Source organism: Diceros bicornis, chromosome 24 (assembly GCF_020826845.1).
Source record: "Diceros bicornis minor isolate mBicDic1 chromosome 24, mDicBic1.mat.cur, whole genome shotgun sequence".
Lineage (NCBI taxonomy): Eukaryota > Metazoa > Chordata > Mammalia > Perissodactyla > Rhinocerotidae > Diceros > Diceros bicornis.
This window is the reverse complement of record NC_080763.1, coordinates 47,649,412-47,670,802: the sequence shown is the minus strand read 5'-3', so window position 1 is coordinate 47,670,802 and position 21,391 is coordinate 47,649,412. Positions and strand designations below refer to the sequence as shown.

The 21,391-nt window shown below is 44.9% G+C and overlaps 1 protein-coding gene across 1 annotated transcript in view; it reads left to right on the top strand.

Moving 5' to 3' along the window:
• Nucleotides 1–21,391, top strand: part of CDC42BPB (CDC42 binding protein kinase beta) — a 119,590-nt gene that overhangs the window by 84,606 nt on the left and 13,593 nt on the right. Inside the window, 16 exon segments of the mRNA XM_058567759.1 lie at nt 315–425; nt 1,927–2,171; nt 2,251–2,356; nt 2,743–2,867; nt 3,329–3,434; nt 5,660–5,808; nt 7,356–7,450; nt 9,064–9,143; nt 12,809–12,898; nt 13,271–13,348; nt 14,894–14,999; nt 16,085–16,221; nt 16,900–17,039; nt 18,702–18,783; nt 20,052–20,268; nt 20,491–20,553. Coding sequence (XP_058423742.1) covers nt 315–425; nt 1,927–2,171; nt 2,251–2,356; nt 2,743–2,867; nt 3,329–3,434; nt 5,660–5,808; nt 7,356–7,450; nt 9,064–9,143; nt 12,809–12,898; nt 13,271–13,348; nt 14,894–14,999; nt 16,085–16,221; nt 16,900–17,039; nt 18,702–18,783; nt 20,052–20,268; nt 20,491–20,553 — 1,930 coding nt within the window.

The following is a 21,391-nucleotide window of genomic DNA, read 5'->3' as shown; positions in this document are numbered from 1 at the left end:
AAAAAAAAAAAAGAATCCATGTTCTGTACGTATCAGAAGTACTTGTTTTCATAAACCAGTATCCTTTCTTGAAATTTAATCTCAAATTATCAATTTAAATTAGATTTTAAACTTGTTTTATTACTAATCAGCCCTTCCAGTTAAGCCCTGAAGTGTATTTCTCAGCCTTTAACTTGTGATAAAATCTGATGAAGAGTGAAGAATTACAAAGATCTTTCAAGATTTTATCTGCTTAGAGTTCCTTTTGGGTAAAGATCTAACTGACAGTGGGGCTTGCTTTTTGTTAATAAAAGGCAATATTCTCCCTTTTGTAGCTGGAAGCTCAGCTCGAGGATGCTGTTGCTGAGGCCTCCAAGGAGCGCAAACTTCGCGAGCACAGCGAGAACTTCTCCAAGCAAATAGAAAGTGAGCTTGAGGCCCTCAAGGTAGTGCCTGGTTAGGGTCTTTATTCTTACTGAGGGAACAGACTATTCTCCTTACTAACTCTGTTGTGGTGGGAGTTGTCTTGAATCGTGTGCTGCTCAGGGCGAACTTCACACAAGGCAGGTCCAGTCGAGAAACGGACGGGGAGGGAGTAGAACATGAGCTTGCCTTCGTGATAGCTTTTCACTTTAAAAACCAAGTTAATTCATTTCTTTCCTCGTATAAAAGCTTCATGCAGTTTGTAGTAAGCCCTAGTAGACTCACACCTAATATCTCTGTATCCCGGGTTTCTAGATTCTGTAGAGTCCATTTCTGGAAAAGTTCCTTGAAGCCCATTTCTTGCTGCTGACAGTGGAATAGACAGGCTGTCGTCTGTGGCCAGAGGGTGGCAAGGCGACACCAGAGGGAGCAGAACAGCGAGGGGAGGGGGCTGTAGTGGCAAGAACAAGGGCGAGGAGGCAGTCTGGCTCCTTGTTAGCCTAGTGCGACTTCAGATAAGGGGCTCCACTTTCTGAGCCTCGGTTTTCTTATCTGTGAAATGGAGGCAATGGGTCTCCTCTCTTCCTCACACCTGGCCCATCAGTGAATCCTCACCTTTCCCCCAGCATCTGCCCCCGAGGGGTCTGTTTCTCTCCATCCTCTTCATCCTCTGCCGGCAACACTGTTTGCCTGGACTCCTGCTCCCCTGTGACTTAGTCTCCTGTCCCTCTCTTCGCCCTCTACAGTCTGCTCTCCACACAGAGGCCAGAGCGAGCTTGTTAAACTGAAATCACAGCCCTTCACGTCCTTAGTTAGTGCCCTCCCGCAGCTCTCGAATAACCCGATCTCCTTACATGACAGCGCCTCTGCTGGCACTTCCCCGACTTGCCTCACTCCAGCCACCCTGACATCCTCCTGTCCTTCAAGTTCAGCCCCTTCTCACCTCAATGCCTTTGCCCTTCCTGTTCCTCCCATGCTGAAGCTCTAACCTGACATCTCCCTTCATTTGTCACGGCCTCATGCTGCCTCCCTAACCATCCCCTTTTTGTCTTTCCCCTTTCTTTATCACGTTACCTGTGTTATTGTCTTATCGCTCATTTGCTGGTTTGTTATCAGTCTTTCCCCCTCTGCCCCGTGAGAGCAGAGACCTCGGTGTAACTCTATTACCAGGAGGGTGCCTGACAAATAGTCAGCCCTCAAGAGGATACTGTTGTATTGAGTGAATGAACTACACAAGGAGACCTTGAAAACCATTCAGGTCAGAGCATGAGGCAGAGCCTCTGGGGTCCCAAGCAGATCTGGGCACATCCCTTCTACAAGGCAGATACTCTCACTCCCTAAAATCTGCCTTGCAGTTGTTAGAAGGACCACATGACCGAGGCCAGCTATGTTATTTAGTACAGTGTCTGTTGTTGGGAGGGCAAAGGAAGCAGCGTTTACGAGTATCTGCATGTGGTAGGGATGACACATGACACTCGAGGGAGGGTACAGAGATTTGTCATTTGTTTTAACCTTTATCTTCAGATGAAGCAAGGAGGCCGGGGCCCAGGTGTCACCTTGGAACATCAACAGGAGATTTCCAAAATAAAATCTGAGCTTGAGAAGAAAGTCTTGTTTTATGAAGAGGAATTGGTCAGACGTGAGGCCTCCCATGTGCTGGAAGTGAAAAATGTGAAAAAGGAGGTGCACGATTCTGAAAGCCACCAGCTGGCTCTGCAGAAAGAAATCTTAATGTTAAAAGATAAATTAGAGAAGTCAAAACGAGAACGGTAAGTGTCACGAGCCCTCACTGTAGCACCCTTGCCAAGTTAGGACCTTCTCAAACGTCTGTCTCCTTTACCCTCTCAGGCGTAATGAAATGGAGGAGGCAGTGGGTACCATAAAAGATAAATACGAACGAGAAAGGACAATGCTGTTCGAGGAAAACAAGAAATTAACTGCTGAAAATGAAAGGGTAATTTAAAGTATCTGAGTTATCACTTTGGGAAAGCTGTAATTTTTTTCATTCTTGAGTCTTGGAAGTTTAGTATTTTAAATAGTTTAATCTTTAAATGAAGTAATGTGTTTGGTCTTTTAAGTGGGATGTTTTCATTTGGTTAAAAGGTGCTAATTACCTGAAACCGCTAGCTCTTACCGCTTTTATGTTCAGATTTGTATTGAAATGTGGCTTAAGTTAGATACAATCAAAAAGTTCATATCAGAAACTTAGTTTGGAAAAATCTCATAACGATTAAAGAAAACTTTCAAAATCTTCAAAAGAACTTGTAGTTTTAGTAACACTAACGTCATATTTAAAGGATGCCAAATAATGAGTTGTGTGGTACAATTGTTTAATTTCAGCTTTGTTCCTTTGTGGATAAACTCACAGCTCAAAATAGACAACTGGAGGATGAACTGCAGGATCTGGCTGCCAAGAAGGAGTCAGTTGCCCACTGGGAAGCTCAGATTGCAGAAATCATTCAGTGGTATGTGCACGGCAAGCCGGTGCACCTCTGTGAGACTGCCCCATGCTGTCTTCTCCAGCTCCCACCTCTGCCTATCTAATTCTGTCTTTTACACCTCGAGCTGTTTCTCTAAGGTCTAGGTGCAGATCTCACCACTATTTCCCCTGAATCGCTAATGTCTGGGGGCAGCAGTTCTTTCCACTGATCATCACATTGGGCTAAAGGTGGAGAAACCACTCCACCAAGTCACTGAAGGTGTAGGTCAGGCTGTGGATGCCCCCGAGTGTTCTGGGTCAAGTGGAGGCAGAGCTTCCGAAAAGCACATGGCAAAGGACTGGGAGACCAAGAGAGTGGGCTGGGACTGGCCCTCTGCTAATAAAGGCGTTTGTTTTTCACGGGTGACTGGTGTTTTGGCTGATAAGCAGGAAACAATCGTCGTCTTTGGCTTCTCTCACTCACAGAATGTCTGCTCCCTCCTCTAGGGTCAGCGACGAGAAAGATGCCCGGGGTTACCTTCAAGCTCTTGCTTCTAAGATGACTGAAGAGCTCGAGGCTTTGAGGAGTTCCAGTCTGGGATCAAGAACACTGGTAGGTTTTGTTCTAAATCCTGGATTTTTGTTCCTGTGGAATTCATTAATGGCTTTATTTTAATATGAATGCAGCAGGTAAGTATCATGCAGGTAATTCCAGTGATGGGACTTTTTTACAACCAGTAAAAGTTAACCCAGTTTGAGGAGCTTCAACATTTTGTCAGCTATTGGGAGAGCACAGATTCTTTTGATAACATTCATTCATTTAGCAAATAATTATTGAGTACCAGGCTCTGCAGAGAAATCTTAAATTAGTAGGACTAGATTCTACCCTCAAGGAGATTTGTTTTATTAATATGATCATCCTTCCATCCATCTAGTCAGTGGTCTGTTTTTGAGCACACAGAGTGTGGCGAGCTCGGGGCTGAGTGGAGCATCATCTCCACCGAGTGCTTGTTCCTGGGCGGCAGCCACACATGCGCTTCCTGTCTCCTCCATTGTTCTGGGTCCAGTTTACCATTTTAAAAAAATATATGTGTAAGCTATTTTGTGATAATATATAGAAGTAAGAATAAAGTCATAGTGAAACAACTTTATTAGAATTAAAGCTAGAACTTAAACTTAGTAAAGGCAAATTTTTATTCCATGTTTTCCTGGTTTGAAGGTATATGTACCCAAAAGGGGCAGCACCTTCAGATGTAGTTAATTGCTCACCCCCTGTTACACAACAACCCGGAGCACATCCGTCTTGTAAATACTGACTCTTGTAAATACTAATGCTGGCTTCAGATCCGTCTTCCATAGGTTCAAGTTTATTGTTACCTCTCCTTCTACTTGCGCCTCCATCATCAAAACAATACTTTTGAAAACATTGCTCATAATTTTATTGAAGAAAAGAATACAGCCATGTTCTTTGCTCCATAATTAGAAAACATTTCATTTTTAGATTTTAGATTTATAAACAGCAATTAAAATGATCCATACAATTATTTTCTTCCAATCATGTTTACATATACACTGACACTTACGAACCGCATTAAATGAATTTTGTGCACCAAACCTCATAAAAGATGAGAGGATACTGTCATGGGTTCTTTTAGCAAAATGGGATGGTTGAGATTCTTGTTGCAAGATACTGTGTAAACAGTTCTTCCTGTTGAAGGACTAACTGGATGAAAATATATTTCCTTTTTGTCCTTAGAAGCGTATTGTTCATTTATTGATTCTTGAGAAAATTCACCTAGGACGTGGTCATCTGAAGACTCATTGAGATTTCTCTCATTTGATCAATGTCACCATCATCGTTAGATAAAGCACTGCTCTCTGTCCCCCACACCCACTTCTGATTGTCTGTGAATTGTGAAACAACTCCTTCAGTCAGTTTTCTTCTCTTTACTGTTACGGATGAGAACGAAAAATTCTCAGTTGTCTTCAATGAAAGCTTAAAACAAAAGTCTGGCTAGATAATATCTCCATATTTCTTTTATACTTCTTGAAAGTTGATGAAATACACTGGGCAACTCAGTAAGAAAACGGAATAATGCTGTAATCAAGCTGGTTTATTTCGCCAGTACTTCCTCCTTCTAGGTCATTCCATCATTCTTCCTTTTTCTTATTATTTTAGTTAGGTAGGAATAGTTGATGAGTAATGACATAATTCCTAGGATGATGAAATAGCAAAATGTTTCAAGATATAGGAAAAATAAGGTAACTGTGATCCCATAATATATCTGAAGTTTGTGAAAGAGTCTAGTGGAACCATATAGAAATTACGCTATAGGATCAGTTTTATTCTTTTAAAAAATAATAAAAGTAAATTTTAGTCTTTAGAAGACCTCTAAAAAAGAATAAAAGTCATAAAATATCAAAACTAAAATTGAGTGGCCGGCACGGTGGCGTAGCGGTTAAGTACTTGCGCTCCACTTTGGCGGCCCAGGGTTCGCAGATTCGGATCCCGGGCACGGACCAACGCGCTGCTTGTCAAGCCATGCTGTGGTGGTGTCCCATATAAAGTAGAGGAAGATGGGCACAGATGTTAGCCCAGGGCCAGTCTTCCTCAGCAAAAAAAAAAGAGGAGGATTGGCAACAGATGTTAGCTCAGGGCTAATCTTCCTCACAAGAAAAAAAACTAAAATTGAGTCTGATAGACTTTGATAATATCTGAGAGTATATGATAATAAAAGTTTAAGATTAGAAAAAGATGAATTCTTTGTTAGCATTAATTTTGTTAAACAAATAACTAGCTTAAAAACATATTTTTATTATTTGAATTAATGTCTGCAGGATCCGCTTTGGAAGGTTCGCCGTAGTCAGAAGCTGGACATGTCTGCCCGGCTAGAATTGCAGTCTGCTCTTGAGGCAGAGATCCGGGCCAAGCAGCTTGTTCAGGAGGAGCTGAGGAAAGTGAAAGACACGAATCTCTCCTTTGAAAGGTACCTGGAAGCGTGGTCTGACTCGTGGTAGGAGCTGAGGGCCTGTGTGACCTTGGGCATGCCCCTGAGCTGTTGCATCAGTTGACTGGAAAGAGCTTTCAGCTGTGTAACATTTCTGGCACTTAGTAGGTGCTCTGTTAGAATTGGTTTAGTGAATGTGCAGAGGCACTTCACCTACTGGGGTGTTATCCTTAGTGTTTTCGAGAAATAATGACAGTGGTTTGTGTCCGTGGTTTGGAAGTGTCGGTGTCCCTTTCCGTGTGTGAAAGTGGAGTGCTTGTCTTCTCCCGTGCTGGGAGACAAGACTCACAGCCACACATCCAACGGGCACCTCTCCGGCCTTCCTCTTTACCTCGATGCTGTTCAGTTCATCAACTTAGAATTTTTCCTTTTAAGCTAAAACTAATATTTTAAAATATAGGTTGAAGATGGTATGCCTGTTTGAAACTTTTTTTCCAACTTCAAGCAGTTATAAGAACACCGTTTTTACAGAACAATTAATTCAGCAAATGTTTGATGAGAGTCCACCATTTGCAGATACTGCTTACATGCTCAGGATACAACCAAGAACTGCCGTTTCAGAAGAACCAAGCCTCCCTGCCTGTAGTGGCAGCTGTTGATTTGGAAGGAAAGGGGAAGCTCTGATGCTTCTTCCTAAGAGGGCAGGGAGCTAGAAGTGACAGTTCACTAACAGGATTGCCGAGTCCCAAATCCTGTTAGTTTTGGGCTAAAAAAACTAATAATAGTAACAACTACCATTTAATATACTTCCTCTGTATCGGGAACTGCCATGAGAACTTTAGTCTATTAAACCACATGAGCCTGGCAACAGCCCTAGGAGGCAAGTGCTCTTACTGTCCCCATTTTATAGAAGATGAGACCGAGGTGCAGAGAGGTGAAGTAATTCACCCAGTGTCACCCACTAAATAAGTGCAGAGCCAGGATTTGATGGCAGATGCCCCCACTCTTGGGGCTGGACAGTCCTGCTAGCCTCCTGGCCAGACGTTAACTGTAGCTGCCTGACTTTGCTCTGTCCCCTCCACAAAAGCGTAGGAACCACAAGACCCCATCGGTGTCCCACTAGGGGACTGCCATCACAAGACCCACTAGGCGGCTGTGGCAGTGCTCTTTGGTGCAGCCTACCATCTTGGCAGTTATGAGAAAGACATTTACGGGTCTGATGGCTGAGTAATCTGGGCCACGTGTCCTCAGAGGACGGAGGACTCATCTAGAAAGAGATAAGGAATGTCAAAAACTCCAGTAGGGCTTCATGAGATACACTTTCATAAACCATGATTTTTAAAATCCATGTTTGTTTATAATTCCGAAATATTTGTACTCTCCATAAGATGCTGAGTCAAGAGGCTGACCCATGCCAGGAGTGGATTCATGTGTCTGTCCAGCTGTGTTGGTTGAGGACCTGCCCTGTTTCGGCAATTACCCAGGCACTGGAGATAAACCCTTGCCCTCACGTCTTGACACTGTATGAAATAGGATGTGGGTGACCTGTTCTCTGTGCACTTAAAGCCATTTATTTTTTATTTCAGTAAACTAAAGGACTCTGAAGCCAAAAATAGAGAACTGTTAGAAGAAATGGAAATTTTAAAGAAGAAAATGGAAGAAAAATTTAGAGCAGATACTGGTAAAATCATAAGCTTCTGAATTATTTAAATATAAGCCTTTTTTTAATGAAGTGGTTTTATTTTAGAATTAATTTCTTTTAGGTTTAATAGTTTTTAGTTATATGAAGAAAGCACTTACATAATTCCAAAGCCAAAATTCTGAAATAGGGTACATTTAAAGATCCCTTACCCAAAGGTAACCACAGTTTTTGGTTTATCCTTTGATTGTTTAACATCATCTTGAAAATATAAAGCAAATACGTATATATGTATAGTTAGACATTTGTGTCCCCCTGATTACACAGAGGGCTGCTCTGTGCTCCATTCTGCATGTGGGCGAGGCCGCAGCATGCGAGATGGTCCCGGGTCCCTTCACAGTCGCACAGCGCACTGCTGTGGGCTGTACCAGCCCCGGTGGATGCGTGTAGGACCGTTCCCGTCTCTTGCTATCATAGAAAGTGCTGCAGTGAGTAGCGATGTGCATAAAACATCTCATGTATTTCAGTGTGTTTTGGGAATGGATTTCCAGAAGTAGGACTGCTGGTCAAAGGGTAAGCGTGGACAAACTGACGCTAGATATTGCCACGTTCTGCTCCAGAGACGGTACATTTGTGTCCCCACCAGAGTGCACAAGGGTTCCTCCCCACAGCCTCACCCACGAAGTATGATTTCGCATTCTGAATAGGGGAGAAGTAGCATTGCAATACAGACCTCATTTGCATTTTTCTTATTATGAGCAAGATTGAGCATCTTTTCATAGATTTAAGGGCTATTTGTAGTTCTTATTCTATGATTTATATATTTGTATCTTTTGCCCATTTTTAAAAATTTGGGTTGTTAAATCTTTTTCTTAATGTTTAGAATCTTTTTCTGTCTTGAGGACTAGAGCCTTTGATTTTGATGGAAGTTGCAAATATTTTTCCTAGTTTGTCTTTGTCTTTTTGCTTATGATTTTTTTTTTTTGCCAAGCATAAGTGTTTTTTTTTTAATTTGTGTGTGTCAAGTTTATCGGTCTTTTCCATTTTTTGAGTCATAAGGAAATATTCCCAAATCCCCAGTTGTTCGAGTAATTTACCCATGCTTTCTTCTAATACTTGTATGGTTTCATTTTTAAAATTTAGATTATTGATCCATTTGGAATTTTCTCTGATGTGCAGTTTAAGGAATGGATCCAGTTTGATCTTTTCCCTATGGCTAGTCAGTTGTCCAATACCAGTTATGAAAAACTTCCCACTGATTTCACATGTGACTTTAATGTACATGAGATTGCCGTGGGCACTGGGTCTCTTTCTGGATTTTCTACCCTGATTTTGTTGATGAGCAAGAACCACTTGATTCTAATTAGAGAGGCTGCACTGAATCTGTTCTGTATTTGGTAGATCTCCCCCACCCCTCATTTTTAGAAATTTCCAAGGTAGTCTTCCCTGCTTACTTTCCCACGTGAGCTCTTTAGTTCACTTGTCCAGCTCTAGGGAAAAGTCTAATGATATTTTTACTGGAATCACATCAAATTTATCAGTTAACTTAGGGAGAATTGACATCTTGGTGACATTGAGTCTTCCCCTCTGAGCATAAGATACACAGTCTTTTAAGTTTTTTACCTTGACTACTAGTCTTTGTTTCTTTCTTACAGGACTCAAACTTCCAGATTTTCAGGATTCTATTTTTGAGTATTTCAACACTGCACCTCTTACACATGATCTGACATTTAGAGTAAGTAATTATTTTTAAAAAGTGACATTTATGATGCTAGAAATAGTATAATATGATTTAACTACCTGTGGGGCCACAGACACGCCAGTAAATTAACATCTGACATTTTATCTCAGTCACACTGACCCTGTAATCGACCTGGGATATTAAGTGTTTAAGGTTAGACACGTTTCAGATATTTGAAATGTTCCTAGAGAAGCTTCCTCAAATTAGGTGGAAGTTGATTTAAAAAGTGCTCAGCATCTTCAGGGAAGAAATCTGCACTGGCATCTGCCTGTATAGTGAGTATTTCAGGCATTTTTTTAATACAAATTCTCACCCTGCAGCAAATGAAGAATAAGCCAATCATCTTGCCATTTCAGTGGCTTCTTTATGGTTGTACAGTCTCAGCAGTGGGTGGAGAAAAGTGGTTTAAAAGAACAGTCCAGCCCCAGGCCCCTTGTTGTGGTCCTGATCCTGGTCCTGGTGTTGGAGTTCAGTGCGGCTCCCTCTGTTCAGGGTGACCCACCCAGGAGTAACAGAGCCGCCTCTCCGCTGCGTGGAGAAAAGCAGCTGTTGGATGCTGAGCGAGTCCCACTTCCTCCCTTTGCACACTGCGAGTTCTTAATGGCACTCCATGGAGGCATTACAGTTGTTCTCTCTTTTTCCAAAACGATAGAGATGGACCCTTACTAGCAAGCCGGAAAATAAAAATAATGAAAGCAAATCTCATTAATGGTACTTCTGATGAGGTGTTTGTTGTTGTTTTTCTTGGCTTTCCAACTTTTTATTTAGAAAATTCTAAACCTGCCAGCAGGTTGAAAGAATGGTACGATGAACATATATATGTATCTCTCACCTGGCATTTTGCTACCTTTGCTTTCTCTCTCTGTAGTCACGCAGACTTTTCTTCCCCTGACCTCTTTGAAAGTAAGTTGCAGGCATCAATGACCCCAAATACTTCAGAGTTTGTTTCCTGAGATCAAGGACATTCTCCTGCATAACCACAATGTCATTATTATCATGCAAGATGTTTTGCACTGATGCTGGAGGACAGAACACAGCTGGCTTTTTCTCCCCAGTTCAGGATCCAGCCAGAACTCATGACCCACATTTAATTGTCATGTTTCTTTGGTCTTCTTTAATCTGGAGCAGTGCCCTCCATCCCCCCTACCCCTTTTTTTAATAACGTTGATATTTTTGTAGTGTCCAGACCAGTTTTCTTATAAAATGTCCTGCTCTCTGGATTTGTCTGATGTGTCCTTTTGATTAGATATGGGTTGAACATCTCGGCATGAATTCTGCCCAGGAGGTGTTGTGTACTTCCCACGCACGGAGGATTGGTGATGCTAAGTTTCATCATTAGGTTGAGGTGGTGTCTGCTAGACGCCAGCCCTGGAAAGCAGCAGCTTTTCTATACAATTACTGGGCAGAGTAGCGATCTCTGTGGCAGGTGGTTTCCAGCTTGGACCTTCCATCATGCGAACGGCCAGGAGAGCAGTTTGAACATGGAGTAGAGGTTGTAATCTCTGTACCTCATCCTGTGTAGCCAGCGGTTCTCCCATTTTAATGTTTAAATGTAGTCCCTCTTTAATAGCTCTGTGATTTAAGTAGGAAGGACATTTACTGATGGAAAGAAAAAAAGTCCTTGGTCAGAGTCTGAGTGTGTTAGGAGATGTTTCCAGACCTGAGAATCATATAGAAGCTTCTATTCTGCTTTCCCCATATTAAGCATGTTATTTAATACTAGAGATGGTTTGCCACAACGATTGAATCAGTATATTTTCATGCAAGTTTTTATTGGGTGGGAAATGATTGTTTTTGTTCCTCCTGTCTGTCACAACCAAGGACTCTGTCTCCTCCTCCACATCCTCCCTGCTAGCCTCTTGGGAAGAAGTAAGTCACTGCCGATGCTGGCTTCCCGCACCCCGCACTCTTGTCAGTGGAGCAGCACTCTAAATGTGGACGTCTCCTCTTCCTTAATTTGCATCCTTTTGATTAATTAACCAACTAAAGGAAACTAGTGGGTCTGTTACATGGCTAAAATTAAATGACTTAATATTTTGCTCTTCATTTACCTAAGATGGAACTCTAACTCATTTAACATACACTATTTGTGGGAGAAATTTGCTTTCAAATGTAGCTTTGATAATTAGCTAATTTATCTAGCCTTTCCCTTGTGAATTTGTTTACAAATTCAAATAGTGCAGTACATAGTTGTGCATGTGTTTTTTGTGTATGCGCTGCCTTCCCATCTGAATTTTACTCCTTATGCAGCAGCCTAACTAATTGCAACTGTTATAAAATGGTTCTCTGGGGCCGGCCCTGTGGCTTAGCGGTTAAGTGCACACGCTCCACTACTGGCAGCCCAGGTTCGGATCCCAGGTGCGCCCCGACACACCGCTTCTCCAGCCGTGCTGAGGCCGCGTCCCACATACAGCAACTAGAACGATGTGCAGCTATGACATACAACTATCTACTGGGGCTTTGGGGAAAAAAAGGGAGGAGGATTGGCAATAGATGTTAGCTCAGAGCCGGTCTTCCTCAGCAAAAAGAGGAGGATTAGCATAGATGTTAGCTGAGGGCTGATCTTCCTCACAAAAAAAAAAAAGATGTTTCTCTGATTTGGTTCATTGGGATTTCGATGTGGACCACAAGATACAGCTGTAAACTGCTCTTGTAGATACCTACCCAGCTACTCTGTGTCACAGTGTACTGTTTCCTGTGCTAATGCTTACTAAGCGTACATAAATGGTATATTCGTGTCTGTGTAAATAGTAATAGTCTTTGCTGAGGAAATATTTGTTTTAGGAACACTCGTTAAAATGAGGTTTTTTTTTTTTTTTTTTTTTTGGTGAGGAAGATCAGCCCTGTGCTAACATCTGCCAATCCTCCTCTTTTTTTGCTAAGGGAGACTGGCCCTGGGCTAACATCTGTGCCCATCTTCCTCCACTTTATATGGGACGCGACCACAGCGTGGCTTGCCAAACGGTGCGTCGGTGCGCGCCCGGGATCCGAACCTGCAAACCCCGGGCTGCCGCAGCGGAGCTTGCACACTTAACCGCTTGCACCACCAGGCCGGTCCCATGAGGTCATTTTTAAATGGTTTTAGATTGCAGCTTTAGCTTTAAATTAGCTTTGGAACTTTAGCTTCAATTACAGATTGTGAAATTAATTTGGGAATCTTGAGTTAGAACAAAATGTTGCTTCCCTGTGTCATAGAACTTTCAGAGGAATTCTTACTTCTGGTCATAGGCCCACAAACCTCTGTCGATGTTAGAATTTCTTCTTGATCCCTGAATTTGGCTACTTTATCTTAAGGCTACTGGATGTAGATAAAATCACTTCTGAATCCCATTAAATGGCCAGGATTGGGAGAGCAGGTGGTGAGGGCTGCAGTGGGAGGGTACTGCCGATGGCCTCTGGCCTTTGGAGATAACTGTGACTTGTCAGACTCTGCCTACCCCTGCGGTCACCACTCCAGCCTTAGAATGCTAAGGGGCAGTGGTCAAGGGAAGGCAGGACAGCTGTGAGTGAAGTGGGAGTCCATGACAGAACATCATAGGAGTAAGAACCTGTGCTGGGACCTCAGGTCCCCAATGGAGTGCACTTTTTGAATAAGGAATGTGTATTTAGAGTCTAAATGTTCTTCTGTTCCCACTATTTCTTTACCTTTGTTTTCACAGACTAGCTCAGCTAGTGAGCAAGAAACACAAGCTCCAAAGCCAGAAGTGTCCTCATCGATTTCTGTGGCCGCAAGCACAGAGCAGCAGGAAGTAAGACAGTATTGCCCTGTTGACACTCCACGGGCCCTTGGGTCTGCCCCCCACCCCCATGTCCATGTGTCTCTTGCCACCCTTGATGAACAGAAGCTGCTCTGATGCTGAGGCAGCTCACCCAATCCTTCCTCACGGCTTGTGACGAGAACTTCTTCCCAGGCTGGAGCCCAACTTGTATTTCAGAATTACTGTCAGTGCATCAGCTAGATGCTGATTGCTCTGACAGATCTCTCAACGATGTAGTAAGTTAAAAATGCAGAATTGCTCGTTATAGTGAACGCTAGAGAGGAAGGCATCCTAAGCAGGGTCTGACATGTAAGACCAGTGCTGAGCTAGGACGGTGCTCACCTGTCCCTGCTTGCCTCCTAGGACATGGCTCGGGCCCCACAGAGGCCGCCCGCCGTGCCGCTGCCCACCACGCAGGCCCTTACTCTGGCTGGACCAAAGGTAGGGGCTTACTTTTCACCCATGGTGCCTTCCCAGTTGTAGGAGATAACTTTTGTGTAAATAAGATGGATTTATTATTTTTTTATACACAGTAAGGCCCTTATGTCCTATTAATGATTGTTCTGAACAGTGTGTGATCCAGGAAGTGTTGAGACCCTGTATTCTTGACTAAACCACTGATACATGAACACATTTTAATTGGAAAATTTCTGAGTTCAGTCGCCACAGTCCCCTTTCTTCATTCCCAGACCATATTCCCTTCTCCAGTGGTAACCACTCTGTGTTATGTATCTATCAAGTTCCTTCTCCAAATTTATTTCCATTTTTCTGTCAGCCCTTAGAACCTTAAAGAACCCTGTGCTTTGTGGGAGGGAATTTCCCCCCAACATAAATGAAATTACGCTGAATGTGCAGCTGTGTAACTTATTTTTTTCATAAATGTGTCTTGGAGAGCCGTGCACACTGATACATCCAGGTTCAACACAGATCGTACAGTTTCAGTTGTGACAGGCTCTAGGTTTTTAAGCTTCACAGGCATTTGGCCTTATGTACTTAGATGCTTTTTTTTCCTTTAAGGTAGACGTGGCCTCTTTTAAGGTTTCAACCATAGACAGGGATGCTAACTACAAATGAAAAATTTGACTTATTTGAGGCTATAGTCATGTGTAGCTTAACAACAGAGATACTTTCTGGGAAATGCATCATTAGGCAATTTTGTCGTTGTGCGATGATACACGTAGGCTGTAGGGCACTAATCTTATGGGACCACTGTCATATATGTGTTCCGTCGTTGACTGAAACGTCATTATGCAGCATGACTGTAATGAATGATTTGGCTTTTGGACTTCAATTCTTGTAGAATCAGGGATCGGATAGACTGCTCTCTGGATTTTGTGTTGGTCACTCACTTCTTACGAATGGTTCCACCATCTCTATGTGCCCCTGAGTAATAAATCCTTTCATTTTGCTTGTTTGAGCTTTATGGACACACTGACCTACGTAGTCTACAGCTTGCTTCTCCGTTCAGCCTTACGTTTCGTTCCATTGTCAGTTGCATCCTAATGTATTCATTCTCCTGACAAGAGACAGCCTGGCTTTCCAGGCTCTTGCTCTCAGGAACAGGGCTGCTGTTCATTTCTTGCATGTCTCTTGATCTCACATGCAAGGACTGCTCTGGATGGCAGCCCACCCCAAAACGTGGCCCCAGGCCAGCCCCCAAGAGCCCCTGGCAGGCGAGGTGCTTGCGCCAGGATGAGCGTTGGCTGTGCTGCCACATGCCCTGGCTCAGCCAGCCTTGCTCTTTTTGGTAACAAGACTTCTCACTGAAGGAAGCATGTGTTGGCTTATTTTCTGGCTCATGCTCCTTAGGTGGGTGTCAATCACTGCTCTTTGGTTAGCTCTGCTAGGGAGCATACATACCTCAGAGTGAAATTGGACATTTTCAGCTTTTTAAGATCATGCCTAAGTTGTTTATAAATTCAGTCACAAGCAGTTCAGTCACCTGTTTTGAGTCTGTGTTTCACCTTCTTGATGTTCTTCCTCTAGCCGAAAGCTCACCAGTTCAGCATCAAGTCCTTCTCCAGCCCCACTCAGTGTAGCCACTGCACCTCCCTGATGGTGGGGCTGATCCGGCAGGGCTACGCCTGCGAGGGTGAGTGTCAGCCTGTGAGCCCCGCGGAGGTCGCGCCAATTGCCTGGGGGCACCAGCCATCTGGGGGTGGATGGGGAGAGCAGTTGTTTTAAAGGCAGATAAAACTGAAATGAAGCCTGACTGAGTTAGTTGAGGGCACAGTTTCTTTCTTTAGTTTTATAAATGCTCAGTGAAGGTTTGTGAGTTGAAATTCTGAATCCTTGCTGCAGTGGGAGAAAGTGCATTCCTTGGGTGACCCAGGTTATCCATTGATAATTGTTTATTATGAAATGAAATGTTCATGGTCCTTCTAGAAAATGAGGAAAAGCCGAGAGCCAAAAGAACTTTAAGATCTTCCATCATAATGTCATCTAGAGATAAGCACCACCACTTGCCTCTTTTCTTCTAGTTGTATCATTGTTAGCATTTTAAACCTCTATTGTGCTCTTGCCCTGTGCTGGGCGCTATGTTCATGTTGGGCAACACAGCCCGTGCAGTGTAATTGTGATCGCCCCGTCTCACAGGCGGGCAGCCAGCTGAGGTCACATGATGAGAAGTGACAATCCTGGGGCCAGAGCCGACTCTGAGCACACTTCCCTAACCTCTGGTCGACAGGTGGAGGTGCTCTGCAAAAGAAGCTTTGTGTTTTCCTTCATTTTACTTGTTAGCAGAAGCCTTTTCCTTTGTTATTTAAACTGAGCAAGCCTTGTGATTGGCTGCCTGGACCCCTATATGTCACTGAAACCATTGCCTCGCCACAGACCTGCAGGTTGTTTCCTATCCAGGAGTTTCTGGAACATAACCATGTGGAATCAGGCTTGGGCTTTCTGGGGGAAGAAGAAGAAAAGCTTTGTGATAATGCTTTTGTGTTAATGAGTCCTCACTTCCCTGTATGCGGTCCCGTGAGCATGTTGAAAAGTCATTAAATACCAAAGTCCCTGAGCTTTTGTGGGAACAGTGTTCCAGAAGCTTAACTTTATTGGGTATCTAGAGCGTTTCCTGTGACACGTGGAATTATCAAGTGGCCGCCTCTGTGGCGTCTATTCCACATGACTTCTGCTTTGGAGAAAGAAGGTTCTGATGGTGGTGGTCCTTCACTTTTCCAGTGTGCTCATTTGCTTGCCACGTAGCCTGCAAAGACAGCGCTCCCCAGGTGTGCCCCATACCTCCCGAGCAGTCCAAGCGGCCTCTTGGTGTGGACGTGCAGAGAGGCATAGGAACAGCCTACAAGGGCTACGTCAAGGTAGGACACGCAAGGAAGTGCAGCCACTCCACCACTCCCTCGGGCAGGCGAGGGCGATTCTCCCCCAGCTCTCAGGGTGTGATGATCCACAACCATGCCTAGCTGCTCTTGAACGCAGTCCCTTTGCTGTGTGAAGTGACCTTCGTGCCAGTCCTGGGAGGCCTTCCCTCCTGGGAAACGAGGTCAGGCCCCAGGGTCCTGAAGACCCCCCCAGAAACACTCGTAATCAACCGGAGCCCTTTGTCCCCGCCTCCAGGGCTGTGCTTAAAGACAGGCTTCCAGAGCCAAGTGCTGTTTGAAAACCGCTGTGCCCGGATGGCCTCTGAGGGCCTGTCTAGCTACAGCATTCCAGGATGCTCCATGTGTGGTGGGAACACACCTGTTTGCTAAGTTGTCCACCTCGACCCCTACATCACCTGCTGTCATGTGCAGAGCCCCTCCCCAGCAGTGCCCTGAGCCTTCCTGGATCCAGATGCAGCTCTGCCAGGAGCCTGGGGCAGGGCATGAGGGAGCTGTCCCTGGAGAAGCAGGCCAGGCATGCAGCAGCTGGGAGGAGATGGGGGACGTGGCAGCCACCTCCAAGAAGTCTCCCAGGGCCCACGGCCTCCACTTTTTGCTGCCTGGATTGGTTGCGACTGGCTTCCCTTGCCCAGTGAAACATGATCACTTTATCTGTAGGTCCCAAAGCCTACGGGGGTGAAGAAAGGATGGCAGCGGGCTTATGCTGTGGTCTGTGACTGTAAGCTCTTTCTGTATGATTTGCCTGAAGGAAAATCCACCCAGCCTGGCGTCATCGCAAGCCAAGTCTTGGATCTCAGGTGTGTGTTTTGTGCGGTCTGTTCTTGTTCTGTGAGTTTTGACTTATCTTTTGCCAAAATGAGAGTTTGTTGCTTGGTAATCTTTAACCTCATTCTTACCTTCACATCTTTAATTATTGCACAGTTCCAAAAACAGATACTTAAAGTACATGCTAGAAACTTTCCAGCTTTGGATATTTTTGCACTGAAATATTTGCCATATAAACATTTAACGTAAGAAAACTACATGCCCCAAGAACAAGTATAAAATATCCCAGGGGCCGGCCCGGTGGGGTAGCGGTTGAGTTTGCGTGCTCCACCTTGGCATTCTGGGGTTCACCGGTTCGAATTCTAGGCGCGGACCTGCGCACCTCCCATCAAGCCACCCTGGGGCAGCCTCCTGCGTAGAGCAACTAGAAGGATGTACAGCAATGACATAACAGCTATCTACTGGGGCTTTAGGGAGGAAAAAAGGGTGAAGATTGGCAACAGATGTTAGCTCAGGGCCAGTCTTCCTCAAAAAAAAAATATCCCAGAGACATGTTGCACGGCCTAAGGTAGTCTGCTTTCTAGTAACCTGACAGTATTCTTTGTGACAGAAATCTAGAGCCCTGGGCTCTGTGTGGCCATAACATCTGCTGTGTGACACCGTTTCGTATCACTTTCATCTCTCATCAGATGCCCTCTTAGCATCAAACGTATGAAGACAGCAAAGCATCTTCCTTCCTTATGGTTAATGTCTAACTTCTCATTTCCCCATTGTAAAATGGGCATAATAATAGCATCATTAGGTCAGACGGTTGTTGTGAAGGTTATACAAATTCACAGATGAGGCGTGCTTAGCATAGGCCTGGCAGGTAGGGCTGTGCTGCTGCTGCTGCTGCCATGTCCTCTCCCGTCCCTCTGTCACCTACCCCCAGTGCCACACAGAACGGCACGTGCCACAGATGTTGTGAACATGCTAAGCCCTGCCCTGGGCTAGGGCCTGGCCTGCAGCCTGGGTCTCCAGCACTGGTTCTTGGGGGACAAGGTGGGCTGCGGCAGGTGCCATTGGGGACAGCTTCAAGAACAAGGGTGTAGCAGAGTCACCTCCACAGTACTTTCCACTTTCCAGGTCCCCAGCCCAGGGGGCAGGGATGAACAGCTGGGCACTAGTATTTTGGAAAAGTCCCCAGGGGATCCTGCTCATCCCTCGCTGTGCACAGGTGTGCCCTGGCCTAGTGGTGAAGAGGCCGCTGGCAGATGTCCCAGGAACATCGTTGGACATAGAGCGTATTGGAGACGGGGCTTCCGTGATTATCTCAGCACATTTTATTCCCCTTCTTCAAAAGTGATTACCAAGTGACTGCCTGATTATAGCCAACTACAGGCCGCATCAGTGATGTGGTATTTGTGACCGTGAAACAGTCTGACACAGAGTCGACACTGGGACTCAGGGAGGGGCTTTTATCCTCAGGCATCCCTAGTCATTGAAACACATGCAGGATTCTTGAGTCCGTTTGTTGGCTTTATCAATGTAAGCATCTTCTTCTCCAGATGGAGGCGAGGGGCCTCCCTTATAGTCTAAAAAATAGAGTCATGAAAGGGTCCTCTCTTGTAAGATTTGTAGTACAAAAGGATGGAGGACAGGGCCCTGTTTGTGTGTTTCTTTCCCGATGTTCTGAATGCTCTGTTTCTTACCAGAGATGAGGAGTTCTCGGTGAGCTCAGTCCTGGCTTCAGATGTCATACATGCTTCACGCCGAGATATTCCGTGCATATTCAGGGTATGGTTTTTTTCTGTTTTTTAGAGATGTTTCATTAATCATAAAAAAAACAAAATCACATGGTTAAAATAAAACAGTTCTACTGAGCATTTCATTGTGCCGTAGCAAGGGGCTAGCACACATCTAGAATGGACTGCCTGTTTCTCCACCTTCTTGTCTTGCTCCAGATTTCCGCCCCCACGTTGAGTGTGTCCACTCCACCCTCACACCCCACCCTCACTGAGCAGCAGGCCCCTGTCTGCACACAACGGTGCCCCTCTTGTTAAGGCACCTACCCTCCAGCTTCTTCCCAGGGCCCCTTCTGCCCCCACCTCACTGGCCCTGCCTTTCCATCCTGCATCCTTCTTGATCTGTATCTCGGTTACTCTAGTCACAGTATACTTGATTCTGGAAGCACCTCACAGTCAGTTACGATGAAATGTAGTGCTTCGCCTTCCTCCCTAGGAGTTACTGGTCATTAACTGGAGCAAAACAGGAAAAAATAAGTAGACATTGCTCAGCAGCATTTTTTTTTGCTGAGATGGAGAGTTCCCCCACTGAGTTAGTGTTAGATATTGTGGCATTAGGAAGCTTCTAGAAGATGTAGACCAGAGAAGGAATCACCTCCCAACCCCTTCTGCTGTGAATTTTTATAAATACAGTAAAATTTTGATTGACTATGAAACCACGTCTACGAATCATTTTTTATTAAATCACATCTCTATTCAGAAACTACCTCTGTATACAATACAGAAAATTGCCATCATTGTTTGCTTAAAAGATGATCATTTTGTGGCAACTAAAACTCTCCAGGTTTCCTGATAAGTGCTTAGGGAATGCTCGCAGGGAAGTATGTCTGGGCAAAGTGTTTTTATTTGAGATCCTGTTTTCCCTGGACGTGTACTGAGAATTTGTTTTTTAATTATAATAAGAGCATTCAAGAAAGCAGTTTTAAAATGCAGTTACACCACAGTTTTGGCAAGAGCAGAATTAACTAAAATCTGACAAGGAAGGGAAGCAGGGCACCATGTCTGTAATTGCACCCCCGCCTATTTACAGCAGCAGAGGAGCCCCTCCTGACCTCTGTGGACAACTCAGAACAAGGACCCAGAGTCGAGACTTTTAACCCTGACTGTTGCCCTTGAGTCAGAGTGCTCTGGAAAGTGTATCTTTCCTGTTCTTCACCTCTAGTTGAAACAGTGTCCAGGCCAGGGGTATGGGCATCTGTTTGATGTGGTTTGGTTGTCTTATGGCTCTTCTCTTTGTCTGTTTTGTTTTTTGTCGTGAAGGTGACAGCCTCTCTCTTAGGTACACCTTCTAAAACCAGCTCACTGCTCATTCTGACGGAAAATGAGAACGAAAAGAGGAAGTGGGTTGGGATTCTAGAAGGACTCCAGTCTATCCTTCATAAGAACCGCTTGAGGAATCAGGTTGTGCATATCCCACAGGAGGCCTACGACAGCTCGCTGCCTCTCATCAAGGCCGTCCTGACAGCCGCCATCATGGGTATGTCTCAGATGCCATGTGAGGAGGCACCATGTTCATTAAGTATGAAAAAGCAGAGTATTTCAAGTGGTGCTGCAATGCCTAATCTGAACATTCCAACAGATTAAGACCACAGTTGTGTTGTCCACTTGAATTTATAGTTTCTCCACGTGTTTTAAGAAGCCAGCCATCTGTGCTGACAGGACTGATTTTCTTTATGTTGTTCCCCTCCGGCCTCTACAGATGGGGACAGGATTGCGGTCGGCTTGGAAGAAGGGCTCTATGTCATAGAGGTAACCCGTGATGGTGAGTGAGCAGGGCTGGTGTCCATCCTGTAATGTCTTGGGTCACGCCTGGTTAGTACAGACCAGCACAGCATCAATAATAGGCACTTGTGAGAGTGAAGACGAATTCACTGGACATGGAAATCAAGTCACCATGTCAGAGAACTTTATGAAAAAATGATAAAGCAAACAGCTTAGAGAAATAACCTGCAACAGATAAGACAGATGTTCAACAAACATCTGTTGAGTGTCTGCTAGTGCCTCAGACGGGGGCCCAGGCTTCCACCCTGCGGGTTCAGTGGAGCGCAGAGATCTGTTTCAAGGGCATGTTTCATTGGTTAAGGGCTTCTAGGAGAGGGTTTAGTAGGGAGTCGGGCAGGGAGAGCTTCCCCAAAGGAGAAACGCTTACTGAATTCCTGGATGCGCCGAGGCCTTACTGAAACTTGCCTTCCTTTGCTTCAAGTTTTGACGTTTAATTCTTCCCAGTGAGAAAAGGCAAAAGTATCCCCACGTCTCCCCTCTTCACTGCCCTGGACCTAGGGCTAGAAACCCAGGAGCCGAAAACTGGCCCTGGGCCCTGCCAAGGCTCTGAGAGCCTCCCTTAAGGAATAAGGAGCTGATTCGTGGTGGGCAGTGTTCCCTTCCTGACGAACCTGGTGTCTCAGCACACTGGATGACATGGAGGAAGGGAGCAGACCAAGGGCTCTGGCCTGGAGAGCCCTGAGTGGAGGTCCTGATCCATGGTCCAGTTAGGGTATCGGGGTTATTGGGTTAATTTGGGGGCCCAGTGAGCAGGTGAGTGCTTTCAGAGAGTTTATCTGAGGATCCAGTAAGGTTGGAGACAACCCTTTGTTCCCCAA